This window comes from Pygocentrus nattereri, chromosome 5, assembly GCF_015220715.1.
Source record: "Pygocentrus nattereri isolate fPygNat1 chromosome 5, fPygNat1.pri, whole genome shotgun sequence".
Lineage (NCBI taxonomy): Eukaryota > Metazoa > Chordata > Actinopteri > Characiformes > Serrasalmidae > Pygocentrus > Pygocentrus nattereri.
Window position 1 is genome coordinate 8,540,366 of NC_051215.1, and position 13,524 is coordinate 8,553,889.

General features: G+C 38.9%; 1 protein-coding gene across 2 annotated transcripts in view; it reads right to left on the reverse strand.

The window, feature by feature from the left end:
* smoc2 (SPARC related modular calcium binding 2) overlaps window positions 1–13,524 on the reverse strand; it is a 70,633-nt gene that overhangs the window by 32,316 nt on the left and 24,793 nt on the right. For both annotated transcript variants that reach the window (XM_017695368.2, XM_017695369.2), the window contains exons 3-5: window positions 13,201–13,307; window positions 11,000–11,099; window positions 6,058–6,102 (exon numbers count right to left, since the gene is read on the reverse strand). In XM_017695368.2, coding sequence (XP_017550857.1) covers window positions 6,058–6,102; window positions 11,000–11,099; window positions 13,201–13,307 — 252 coding nt within the window. The remainder of the gene's footprint in view (window positions 1–6,057; window positions 6,103–10,999; window positions 11,100–13,200; window positions 13,308–13,524) is intronic.

Genomic DNA, 13,524 nt, shown 5'->3' on the forward strand with positions numbered 1-13,524 from the left:
GCAAAATCCTGACCATTGTCATGAAATAAAGTTATTACTGTTGGTCTGGATGGTCTTAGTGGAATTCTTTGATGAGTAACCTTCTCATCCTCACACTGTATTCATTATTACCATCTTGCACTGCTTTACATAAAAACCAGCTGACTGCTATTTGAAGGGTATGAATTTGTGACGACACTTCTTTTAACAAGCCCGGCTGTTTAGTCGAACCTTCTGTGGATGGATATTTATTCCTCTAAGGCACACAATGGTGTGCCAGTTTATTAGGTACCCATCTTGCACCTACACTCAGTGATGGCCAGAGTTAGACTTATGGTGGTCCTTTCCATTGATTTGTGGGGTAGAGGGGGGCTGATATATTGTGCAACATCAGATGGGCTACAGTCTGTAAATGTAAACCTATTAAGTGCACATGTATCATAGGTGTTCCATATAAACTGGGAACTCAGGGTTAGACGTGCTTAAAATGAATGGTGTAGCCACCCAAAAGAAGAAGACTGCAGCTTATCACACAAGCTGTGCAGAACCGCGCCCACTAACTGCTCGCTCAAGCCTGTTTGAAAGGCACAGTGAAATAATTTATTATTTATATTAGCAATATTGAAGCTGTATTACATCAGATTTGCACACAACATGTGTGAGTGAATTACCTACTGGTATTATCAGTATCATCAGTATGATGTTGAACATCAAGCTGGACCTTCTTTTTGGGCCAATGCATGACATGGTCTGAAAAACTCACAAAATCTGACCCAACACCTCTGACCTCTAAATTTATATTTTTACTGGCTTACATGGACACTATATTTTTTCAGTGACTCAGTAATGCTACATTTTTCAATAGTGTAATATACTTTCAATGAACCTCTTTCATAGTGCAGCTTGAATTTTTTTGCACATTCTACAGGGCTATCATTTTATTCCAGGCTGAGAAAGTAAGAAACATGGACAGTGAGCCATACTGCAGCCACATCGCTGCTTATTTTGCACAGGGCCTTCTCACGTACTGCATTTAAATCTGGTTCTGACAGTTTAAACAGTGTTATTCTGTTATTCTGACGCCAGTGTTCTTTCAGCACGTTTTCAAGGCTCTATGTCACTGTTAAAGGACGTCTCTCACATGTTTTCACTCATTTTTTGAGACCCTAACACAAATTTACACTGGGTTATAAAAAGCAGACTAAAAAAAATACATAAATGGTGGCCACAAGTTGCTCAAACTTTGATCAACTGAGTGGAATATGTAATCCAGCCACTGCATGAGTCAGGCCCTCAGCATATGTTGTCTATTTTATATATTAATTCATTTTGCTGAAATGTATCTTAACACTTCCTTGTTTACCATTCACTTGGGCAATAAATTGATTCGGATTCTGACTGGATAAAGCAGATAATCGCTAACGCTAATGAGTTTCCTAGTGGAGGCAAAGTTTAGATTTGTGCATTTGGAAAAGAGACAAGGTTATAAAAGTCATAAACACCACATAACAGTCTGCAGTACGGCTAAAATAAACCATCTGTCCCACTGTGTAGGAAGGAGACTAAAATACAGAAGAAATGAAAATCCAAAAGAGGTTGATGCAGGCACCCCTATGGAAAAAAATGAGTTATTGTTGTCAGTATATTCCAAAATGTAATGAGAATACACTGTAATAAAGTCAGAGACCGCCTCATTCTTTCATTTCCAGTCAAAACAGCCATTAAGGAGCAGTTACTTATTTTACAGCGTCCCTTAAAAACACAGAAAGCACAAATCTATCAGAAAGTTACACAAAAGCCTAAAAAGCTAAATATAATATACAACCCCAATTCCAATGAAGTTGGAACGTTGTGTAAAACATAAATAAAAACAGAATACGATGATTTACAAATCCTTTTCAAACCATATTCAATTGAATACACTACAAAGGTACACGACAAGATATTTAATGTTCAAACGTATAAACTTTATTGTTTTTTGCAAATATTCACTCATTTTGAATTTGATGCCTGCAACATGTTCGAAAGAAGGCCCACTGTGTTACATCACCTTTCCTTTCAACAGCACTCAATAAGCCTTTGGGAACTGAGGACAGTAATTGTTGAAGCTTTGTAGGTGGAATTCTTTCCCATTCTTGCTTGATGTACAACTTCAGTTGCTCAACTGTCCGGGGTCTCTGTTGTCGTATTTTGCGCTTCATAATGCGCCACACATTTTCAATGGGAGACAGGTCTGGACTGCAGGCAGGTCAGTCTAGTACCCTCACTTTTTACTACGAAGCCACGCTGTTGTAACACCTGCAGAATGTTGCTTGGCATTGTCTTGCTGAAATAAGCAGGATGTCCCTGAAAAAGACGTTGCTTGGATGGCAGCATATGTTGCTCCAAAACCTGCATGTACCTTCCAGCATTAATGGTGCCTTCACAGACGTGCAAGTTACCCATGCCATGGGCACTAACACACCCCCACACCATCAGAGATGCTGGCTTTTGAACTTTGCGCTGATAACAATCCAGACAGTCCTTTTCCTCTTTGGCCCGTAGGACACGACGTCCATGATTTCCAAAAACAGTTTGAAATATGGACTCGTCAGACCACAGGACACTTTTCCACTTTGCGTCAGTCCATCTCAGATGAGCTCGGGCCCAGAGAAGCCGGCGGTGTTTCTGGGTGTTGTTGATATCTGGCTTTTGCTTTGCATGGCAGAGTTTTAACTTGCACTTGTAGATGGAGTGACGAATTGTGTTCACTGACAGTGGTTTTCTGAAGTGTTCCTGAGCCCATGTGGTAACATCCATTACAGAACGATGTCGGTTTTTAATGCAGTGCCACCAGAGGGATCGAAGGTCACAGGCATTCAATGTTGGTTTTCTGCCTTGCTGCTTACTTGCAGAGATTTCTCCAGATTCTCTGAATCTTTTGATGATATTATGGACTGTAGATGATGAAATCCCTAAATTCCTTACAATTGCACATTGAGAAACGTTGTTCTTAAACTGTTGGACTATTTGCTCATGCAGTTGTTTGCAAAGTGGTGAACGTCGGCCTGTCCTTGCTTGTGAACCTTTCAGGGATGCTCCCTTTATACCCAATCATGACACTCACCTGTTTCCAATTAACCTGTTCACCTGTGGAATGTTCCAAACAGGTGTTTTTTGAACATTCCTCAACTTTCCCAGTCTTTTGTTGCCCCTGTCCCAACTTCTTTGGAATGTGTTGCAGGCATCAAATTCAAAATGAGTGAATATTTGCAAAAAACAATAAAATTTATCCATTTGAACATTAAATATCTTGTCTTTGTAGTGTATTCAATTGAATATAGGTTGAAAAGGATTTGCAAATCATCATATTCTGTTTTTATTTATGTTTTACACAACGTCCCAACTTCATTGGAATTGGGATTGTAATAAAAGTCATCCTTTGCTTTTATTACAGCTTCCATTCTTCTCGTCAGACTTGCTTTCACCTTTTCAAAGTTCAGTCTTAAAAGCTGTTTGCACTTTCTGCTTCATATGATCCAAGTTATCCCAAACACATTCAGTGATGAGGGGATCTGGACTCTGGCGAGGTCAGTCCACTGTTCTGAGAACACCAGCAGTTTATTTGTTTGATTTGCAAATTTTCCTCTTCTCCTTGAGAGCTGCACATCCTTTCAGACTCATTGCAAAGGTTCTTCTCACAGTGGAAGGGTGGACAGAAGCGAGAGTGGAGCTTGACTTTCTCCTCTCTTTCAAAGATGAAAGCTGTCTCATTTTCTCTGAATCTTTTCATCATTTTTAAACTAATCTTTTTTTTTTAAATTTTGAAAATTTAAAAATTTTCAATTTTTAAAGTTTTGGAAATGCCCAATTTTTTAAAATTGTGATTTTCAATTGCCTTTTTAATTGTGGAGGAGGGGGCATGGCCGGAGCATCAGACACAGGATGGAGAGCCAGTCAAGCTGAACCAGCGGGCTAAGTAGCTGATGACATTCACTTGTGCCTTGATTCTGCCAGCCTACTTATAGCCATCTCTTTCCTCTGTAGGTGGCAGAGTCTGAAGAGAAGGAGGCCATCCGAGACGCGAGAGCAGAGCTAAGCTGATCAAAAGGACAGCCGAGACTGAAAAATACTGGCAAATGTGTTTCAGTTTGTATGTGGGCTGGAAAGCTGAGTGATTTTGTGTTAAGTACAGTAAAAGAAAAGCTCTCTATCTCCTCACCTGCCTCCAGTGTCCTCACTCCTCCCACCCCTCAAAAGGAAGTCACTTTTGCAAGTGGATCATCTTACTCTCATTTCCTCTGAAATATCTCCTAAACAACTCTACTTATTGGGTCAAATTCACCAGCATCTTCCTTTAAGTTTTTTTTTTTTTTGTTCGGTAACACTTTCTATGAACATCACGTTTGTAATCACCTATAAATACATTTGTAACATGTTAAAATGCATTCATAAATATTATATTATAAATACGGTTATAAATATTTATTAAAAATGAATTACACTAAATTACACTTTATAACCATGTTTATTATACATTATGAATTGTTAGTATAATGCATTATAAGTAGTGTTAATAACATACTGTCAGTGCCATAGAAGTCAGTCTCAGCTTGGAGAGCATAAAGCAAAGACAAATACAGATTTTATTTACGGCTTGAGATTTCCAGTATTCTATTTGTCACTGCTGGTGCTGTTGGGGCTGCATATTCAGGGCTTCAGTTCTGAATATTCAGATGCTCCAAACAGGCTGTCCAGCCTTGAATTATTGCTACAATGCAGTTTTCTTACTCAGCATTGTAACTTTAAATGTTACATTACATCACAGCAAACCAAGTACCCATGAGCCCCTACCCTGAACCCCCTCTGAACCCCCTCTGATCACATTGAGTGTGACGTTACTTTGGAGTGCTAGCATCCTATTGGATATGCAGTGTTAAGTTAGTGCCAAGCTAACGGTGGTGTACATTAACAGTGGTTTACATTAACTTTCCCATATTGGGTAAAACACTGATGGCAGCACTAGTTTAAAATCTGACATTTGAAGCCTGTAATGAGCTTTATTGTGTATGTTTTAGTGTTTCAGTAAATCCTTCAGTAAATACTTCAACTCAAAGTCTACAGCTTTAGTACAATACGCTTCACTTTACTTAGGGCAGAGAAATACAATTCTTATCACTTGTTATGAACAGTATTTATAATGCATTATGTTAACAATTCTTAATGCATAATAATAAGCATGCCTTTAAGGCGTAATGCATTTGTATGAATATTTATAGCCATGTTTATAATGTCTTATGAATGTTATGAATGTGTTTATAGATGCTTACAATGGTGACATTCATAGAAAGTGTTACCATTTGTTCTTGATAAAATTCCCAAGAAAATTTCGATATTGAATTCATGATGTTCTTCAACCACAGAACTGTTCTCACCTTTGTGCTCTTGAGTGTGTGTTGGTTCTGTTCTTAACTAAGAACAAATCCCAAATAAGAAAAGTGGTGAGTGTCAGCATCGTCGTAAAAACTGTGTAAGTAGGTTTTAAGAAGAAATTTCTTCTTAAGAATAGCTGGTGAATGAGGCCCAATGTCCGTTCTGACTGGAAATTAAATAAATGAGAAGTGATCTCTGCACAGAACTGTATATTATTCAACATATTGCTTCTTTCGATCAGGCAGCTGCTGCTCTGTCTTAAAAGGACCTAAAATAAAGCCAGTTCAGTTGACAAAGTTGACGTCCACCTGGAAAGAAAAGTGACAGCATTAGACTGACCCAGTTAGCGTCCACTACTGCCTTGAAGCCTTTCTATTTCACTTACTGTAAGAAAAGATGGATTATTAGAAAGACTTTCATTCTGATGACTTTAACATGCAGGTTTGTTCACAGAACCATCACTGGACAAATATTGGACTGGGAAGCTCCATTACAGCAGAGATGTGTATGCATATCCACACAGTGCCAAGAGCAATGTGAGAGTCATGATGAGGGAAAAAGATTTTAAGAATCACATCTGCATGAATAAACACAGATAGACACACACTGCCAAAAGTAAAGCGTGAATCACTTTAGAATGAAAAGTGCTTCTCTATGGGTATGTACCTGTTTTTCCTGGCTCTCTGGGAGGCACCTTCTCTTGCTTCGAGCCTGAAAAAAGCATGTGAACCACAAGTTACTTACTGGCATCATATTGGTTCTTTGCTAAACTGCATGGAGGATTTAAAGTTATTCTTCAGTGAAAAAACACATTTCCATAACCGTAACCTCAAAATGCATTCCATTAGCCAACACATGTTTGGTGTTTGAACTTTGCTTCAGGTTTGAACTGGAGTTACAAGGCTAATGTAGCTAATACATAAAGGAAGCCTATGCCTGACCAATTAGCAGTGTGTAAAGTGCATGCCTAAATCATGACATACTTGCTCCAAACTACAATGACTTTTTAAGTAATGTCAACTAGACTTGCATCTGTGGTTTCTGACACTGTATGATAAACTGTTAGCTATAAAAATGGACAAAAGTAAAATGGACATGGCTACAAACAGTAGTAATAGCCATCTTGAAGCCTTAGTTTTGTACATGCCTGACATATTTTGCTGATTTTCTATGTGAAAATAAGTTAAAACGTCATTTACACAGAACAAACGTAAATATGCAAATTTCAGGGCATTATTTATTCATTTGCTGAGTTTAACATATTGGAAACTAATAAAATATAAAACACAAGATACGCCATAACTTGTGCACAGGCCACAATTTATGTTTTTTTTTTATTATTATTTATTTCCATCGAGTTTGCTGAAGCTACAGAGCTAATGTAGCTCACAGGCAATGGAAGCTTATCGGTGTTGTCGGAAGAAAACCTCATCTCCAAACTGGTAACTTTACAGGAGAAGGAGAAAACTTACTTTACTTTTAATGCAAGTCAATGGAACCAGACATTTTTCCAAGTCTTTTTAGGCCATTTCTTTTGGCCCATTCTTTGTGAAATTTACAAACAATGTAAAGGGCAACAGGCATTTTCAAATTATGGCAAAAAATGAAAAATGGAAAAAATGGAGATATGAGGCTTTCTTCCGCCAGCAGTGATATACATTAGCAATCAGCATCATAATAGCTGTACGCCTAAATCACACACTTAATGATCTTATATATTTTCTGACTCTGTATGAAGTACAGCTATCTACATTAGGGACCGAAATACGCTGCATAGCTGAAAACAATAACAGCAATGTTCAACAGCCGGAATTTGTTCTGTTCGTTTGTCCATTTGTTGGCTAGCAGTAGATAATCCAGTGTCAGGATAAACAAGTCTATTTTAGATTTCTGAACAGCTCAACATGGTTTGAGGTGAGTGTGTGATGATTTACAGTTTGCTAACACAATGCTAATGTACTGCGATGTTAATAAGTAGCTTATAAACGCAAAGCTAATGGATGCCTAAGAGTTTCATAGACTTGTTAGCTACATTAGCCTTATATCTCCAGTTTCAAACTAAAGGTGACACCAAATATGACTTGGCTGACTGACTACATATGGAGTAAACTGTGTAAATTAGATTTTTGTCAGCTATAGAAATAGCAAAAAGGCCATATGTAAGAACATTGTACACCAAAGAACAATGAAAAGCAAGCATTGCTGCTTCATGTGCGAATCCCCTTCATGTGCCAGTGTCTAATTACATCTCAAACCTCTACAGGGCACATGTATGTGTGCTCTGTATACTGCAGAAAAACATATGACACCATGCTGGCGCAAAACGTGCACCGTGTTGGAAAGTGGCCTGAATGCACAGCTGTTTCCCGATGCTCGTCCATGCTGTATTGATTAAGTCCTCACATGTGCAATTAAAATAGCTATCTAATTGGCCCCTTTTACTGAGACTGCCGCAGTCGCGCAAAGTCGAGCGCGCAAATCATGCTCTGGGCACGCAAGCCTCATGGTGACAGTCTTTGGGGTATTATCGCTCCGTCCCTGTCTGAAGTTGCCCCTGGGGCAGGAGGCTGAGAGGGGGGCAGGTGGCTTTGGTTATGTGAGAGTTTTGGCAGGCCTTCTTACACTAGCCCTCTGGAGGATTAAGCGTTTTGCTCTTGCTCAACACTCCTGCTGGGCTCCATACCGGGGCTGCTTGCTCCTAACGGCTTGAATAAGGGTTCCAAAAGGCTCGTATTCTTCCTCCCTAGTGTACAGGTCCAAGGTACTTTTTGTTTTTTTGCTAAGAGGGGTATAAGGAGAGGCCCGCTTACTCTTTGGGAAAGTTAAAGGAATAGTTGTAGCGATTTCCCCCTTCCTTTTAGTGTCTGCTACCAGTTTCTCTTTCAGTTTGTCACTGTTGCTATGAGATTAATATGCAATAATGTACCAAATCTGTGTCCACTCTTCATTACATTTCCACTCAAATTGCCATTAAAGTACAAAATCAGAAAGCATCAGACATATATTTAGATACACACTCACTAGCCACTTTACTAGGTACAATTAGGTTCAATTGCTTGTTAACACAAATAGCTGATCAGCCAATCACATGGCTGCAACTCTGTCCATTTAGGCATGTAGAGGTGGTCAAGACAACTTGCTCAGCATCAGAACGGGGAAGAAAGGGGATTTAAGTGGCTTTGAACGTGGCGTGATTGTTGGTGCCAGACGGGCTGCTCTGAGTATTTCAGAAACTGCTGATCTACTGGGATTTTCACGCACAACCATCTCTAGGGTTTACAGAGAATGGTCCGAAAAAGAGGAAATATCCAGTGAGCAGCAGTTGTGTGGACGAAAATGCCTTGTTGATGTGAGAGGTCAGAGGAGAATGGGCAGACTTGTTTGAGAGCAACAGTAACTCAAATAACCAACCAAAATCTCTGAGGAATGTTTCCAACAGGGTGTACCTAATAAAGTGGCTGGTGAGTGTGTGACAGAAAATTACACAACTCCCCAACAGCAACAACTTTTCCACACCTCCAAAGTTCAGTCTTAGAAGTTGGTTGCATTTTCTGCTTCTAACAATCTAAGAAGTCCCAAACAAATTTAATGATGTAGAGGTCTGGACTCTTTGGTGGTCAGTCTATTGTTCTGAGAACACCAGCACCGTCTTTGTTTGATTGATAGTGAGGGCTTCTTGACAGCTACACATCCTTGCAGCCCCATAGCATTGAGATGTCTTCTCACAGTGGAAGGATGGACCTGTGGAGGTTTTCAGATCTGAAGCAGCTTGATTTCCTCCTCTCTCTCAAAGACGAAAGCTTTAAGTTCTGTTTATCTGATGGGGACAGTTTTGGTGGTCTCGCAGGTAGTTGTTTCCAATTTCACCACTGTTTTTATCTGTTTTTTTTCTTTTCAAATGGGCTTTTAGGTTTAATCTCATCAACAATGTTTATGATAAAATGTTTATGATAAACTTGTACTTACTGACCATTTTGGGTGGAAATTAGATAAAGGGCTTTTGTGCAGCACTGCAGCTAACAAGAAATGTGTGGTGTTTAGGTGTTTATATAAGTGAGTGGTTATTCAGGCAGGTAGTTCGCACATTTATTGTTAGCCTTCATTAGCTTCCAGTGCAGAATTTAAAGCCAGATACTCCCATTTATTTAATTAATTCCCACTCAAAATGGCCATTAAGTGCAAGTTATTAACATCTCAGCATCAGGAAAAGACAAAAGACATATTTAACAGAGAATTACAAAGATGTTTCAACTCCAGAATAAGAGACTGGAGAAAATCAAGTTCCAATCTTGCTTCAGATCCGGAAAAATCCACAGGTGTTTTTGTCCATTCTTCCAATGTGAGAAGAGTAACTCAACAATATGAGTTTTAAAGGATGTGTAGCTGTAGATAAAGAGCTAAACAGAAACTAGACCTCTGAGACTTTTTGAAAGTTAATGGAACTCAGTATGTACATCACTGAAGAAGTGAAAGACTCGTTGAACCAGGTCTGCAACCATCAGCCAAACACTGTGGTGGATCTGTTTGGGAATGTACAGCAACATCTGGAATTGGTGATTTGGTTTTAATCGAAGACATTATTAATGCTGATAAGTTTAAACAAATATTAACATGTTATGCAACTCTTTTTCTGGAAATTATTTGATTTGGAAGAAAACCATTCTACAGCAAGATAAAGAATCCAAGCACACTGCTAAGAAGATCAGACATATAAAACAAAGAAGCTGCTGGTGATCTCTGAACAATGGACTGGCCACCCCAGAGTCCAGTCCTCAACAGCTTTATATGTGGTTTATTCAGATTCTGAAAAACAGTAAATGCAACTAACTTCTATGACTGAACTTTGGAAGTGTAGAAGAATATCTCTGCAGATTTCTTGAAAAAAATTAAAGCAAGTGTCCTTAAAAGACTGGAGTGTGGACACACTAAATACTGACAAATATGATATTATATGTAGCTGTTAGGACTTCTCTGTAACGTCCTGTTAAATACTATTATTAATACTATGTTTCCTGTTTATTTTCTAACTCTGATATATGAATAACCTGTCCTTAATGGCCATTTTGATTGGAAATGAAACAAAACGTTCCTTTAAATACCCATAATATTGTCTTCTGGCCCGTTTTTGAGATCATTACAGTGTCACTCAATAATGTTTCCCACCACAAACATAATCCACAGATTTAAAACCCATTAAAAATAAAGTTTGAGAGGCCACAGACACAGGTTTTAGGCTACCGTTCAGTTGGCAGATCTGCCATGTGTCTCATGCATGTTGGGTACATAGAGTTCATCTGAGTGCATAATATAATCTCCAGCGAGTTTCCAAGGCAATCACGATACCAGCTGCGCTGCTACTGGGCAACTTGTTTCTTATAATAACAGACTGAGGTGAGGTCAGTGGACACAATACAACTGAGCAGACACATGAGCACTTTATTTACTCATGAAAAAAGAGTCGATGGGCAGCGAGAGTCATACTCTCTACATTATAAGCATATGAAACTCCATAAACCCCAGTACATACCCTACTTTGCCTCTAAGCTACTTTAATGCGGAGTCTCTTGTGAGCATTAAACAAATGGGCACCTCAAATGAAGAATCTTACCCTGACACCGAGGCTTCTTATTGGCTACAGCTGAGCCGCTGATGGGTCTGCCATTGGGTGTCACACACCAGCAATAACCGGTGTAGCTGTGGCATTGTACCTGTGTAAAAGAGAGAGAGGTCCAGAGGAAGAGAGAGATATGTTATTAAATGTTGTCATTAAAATGTATAACCTGGACCATAAAGGCAAAGACAGATGCAGTAGTCACAGTTAGGGATGTTCCAATCCTTTTTTGCTGCCCAATCAGATCTTAATGTTGAGTACTGCCCAATACTAGTCCGATATTTATATTTTTTAGATGATACAAACCACTGATTTGGGTAAAATCCCTTCATTTTTAGTATAAATGTGACATTGTGGATTAGCACGTTTTGTTTATTATTTATTGGATAAAGAAATATATATTTTGTGTCTATTCTTGATTTATAGTCTAATCTTTTAGTTTTAATGAATTTAAATGTAATTAACACAATCAAATGCTCCGTTTATTTCTCTGGTTAACTACGACACTAACCACTTTTATAAATCTTGACTTGTTCACCTGCACAAACGAAAATCCAGTTTGCTTTCTGTTCAGCAAATCAAAGACTTTCCATCAAAATACACTATTTGGACAAATGTATCAGGACAAATACACATTACACCTGCAGGAGCTTTTATGACATCCCATTCTTAATCCATATTCAATAACATGGAGTTGTCCCCCCCCCCCTTTGCAGCTATATCAGCTTCCACTGTTCTGAGAAGCTTTCTTCAACATGTTCAAGTGTGTCTGTGGGAATTTTTGCTCATTCATCCAGAAGAGCATTTGTGTGGTCAGTGATGTTAAATGAGAGGGTCTGGCTCACAGTCTCCGTTCTAGTGCATCCCAAAGGTGTTCAATGGGGTTGAGGTCAGGGCTCTGTGCGGGCCTGTCAAGTTGTTTCACACTAAACTCACCCAGCCATGCCTTTAGGAACTGTGCTTTGTGCACAGGGGCTCAGTCATGCTGGAACAGAGAAGGGTCTTCCCCAAACTGTTCTTACAATGTTGGAAGGATAGAATTTTCCAAAATGTCTTGTTATACAGAACTATTAAGATTTCCCTTCACTGGAAATAAGGGACCCGTGAAAAACAACCCCATAGCATTATGCCTCCTCCACCAAACTTTACAGCTGGCACAATGTAATCAGGCAGGTAATGTTCTCCTTGCATTCCCGAAACACAGACTCATCCATTAGACTGCCAGATGCTAGCTGCTCAGTCATGGAAACCCAATTTCGTGAAGCTCCTGATGCACAGTTTTTTGCTGATGTTGCTTCCAGACGCAACTTGGAACTCGAGTCATTTAACTGAAGTTAGCACTCTCTCCTAGGTGCTTCAAGCTGTTGTTTCTCTTAGATACTTCTATTTTACAATAATATCACTTAGACTTGACAGGGGCAGCTGTAAGTGCCACTTTCGAAAGTGGTTAAACATGCTAACAGTCATTTTAAAAATCTGCACGTTTACAAGCAATACAGTTTAATTTTAAACCCAGCTGAGAATCACAAGAGCAAACCACTGTGGGAGTGTATTTTGTACAGGTTTCAGAGAAAACCAACAAAAATATACAAAGCTTCTGAACAGCAATGTAGCCAATACCTGAACCATTCAAATATTCTTAGTTCAACTCTGGGACTTGTCACAATAGCCTAACCACAATTAAGCATTGTTTGTTACAATATAATTATGGGTCAGAGAATGTCTGAATGGTCCATTGCATCACTCCAAAACTCTTTTGACAGTGTAATTTAGAACCAGACATCAACTGCATCCCCAAAGCCAGTCGTTTGACTGTTAAATTAGTCTGTTAGTATTTTAAAGTGATGGTGAAATGACAAAAGTACACAAATGTCTCCTCTTACCAAATGTAGTTGGTTCTTCAAGATATATTTGGCATCTACTGTTTGCTTCTTCAATTTTGCACTGAAGCTACAAGTTATGAAAGTCTATAAAATGCATGAAATAAATATATACATATATATATATATATATATGTCATACAGTGCCAGAAACCACATAAGCAAGTCTGTCTTAGATTAATTGACAACTCAGCACAGTTTAAAGCAAGATTTCTTGGCCAATTGACTCTTTTTGAAGTTGTATATATTTGATTTGTTTGGCAAAAAATGATTGCTTTCATGTTTGTTATTCTTCTGGGTCTTCTTTGGCTCCCTCACCTCACTGTAAGTGCCGTCTGGGTTGCAGACAGGTACAAAGACTTGTGGGAACAGTTTCTTGGCCTGCTGCTCCGTATACTTCTTCTCAGCAACACACCTGGACGTATCTAAAGTGGACACACAGTTGACATACAATCAGAAACAACAAATAACAGCATGGTCATTCCTTTGGAGAAGGTGTCAAGCTGCTGTCCTCACTCGCAGAAGCAAACCAACAAGAAACATTAGCATCAGGTAAAGTACTGCTGAACATCTTCAGTTTCATTCATGTGATGCAAATGCAGTAAGTTAGATGGGTCATATTTAACCCTTTACTGCAGGAAT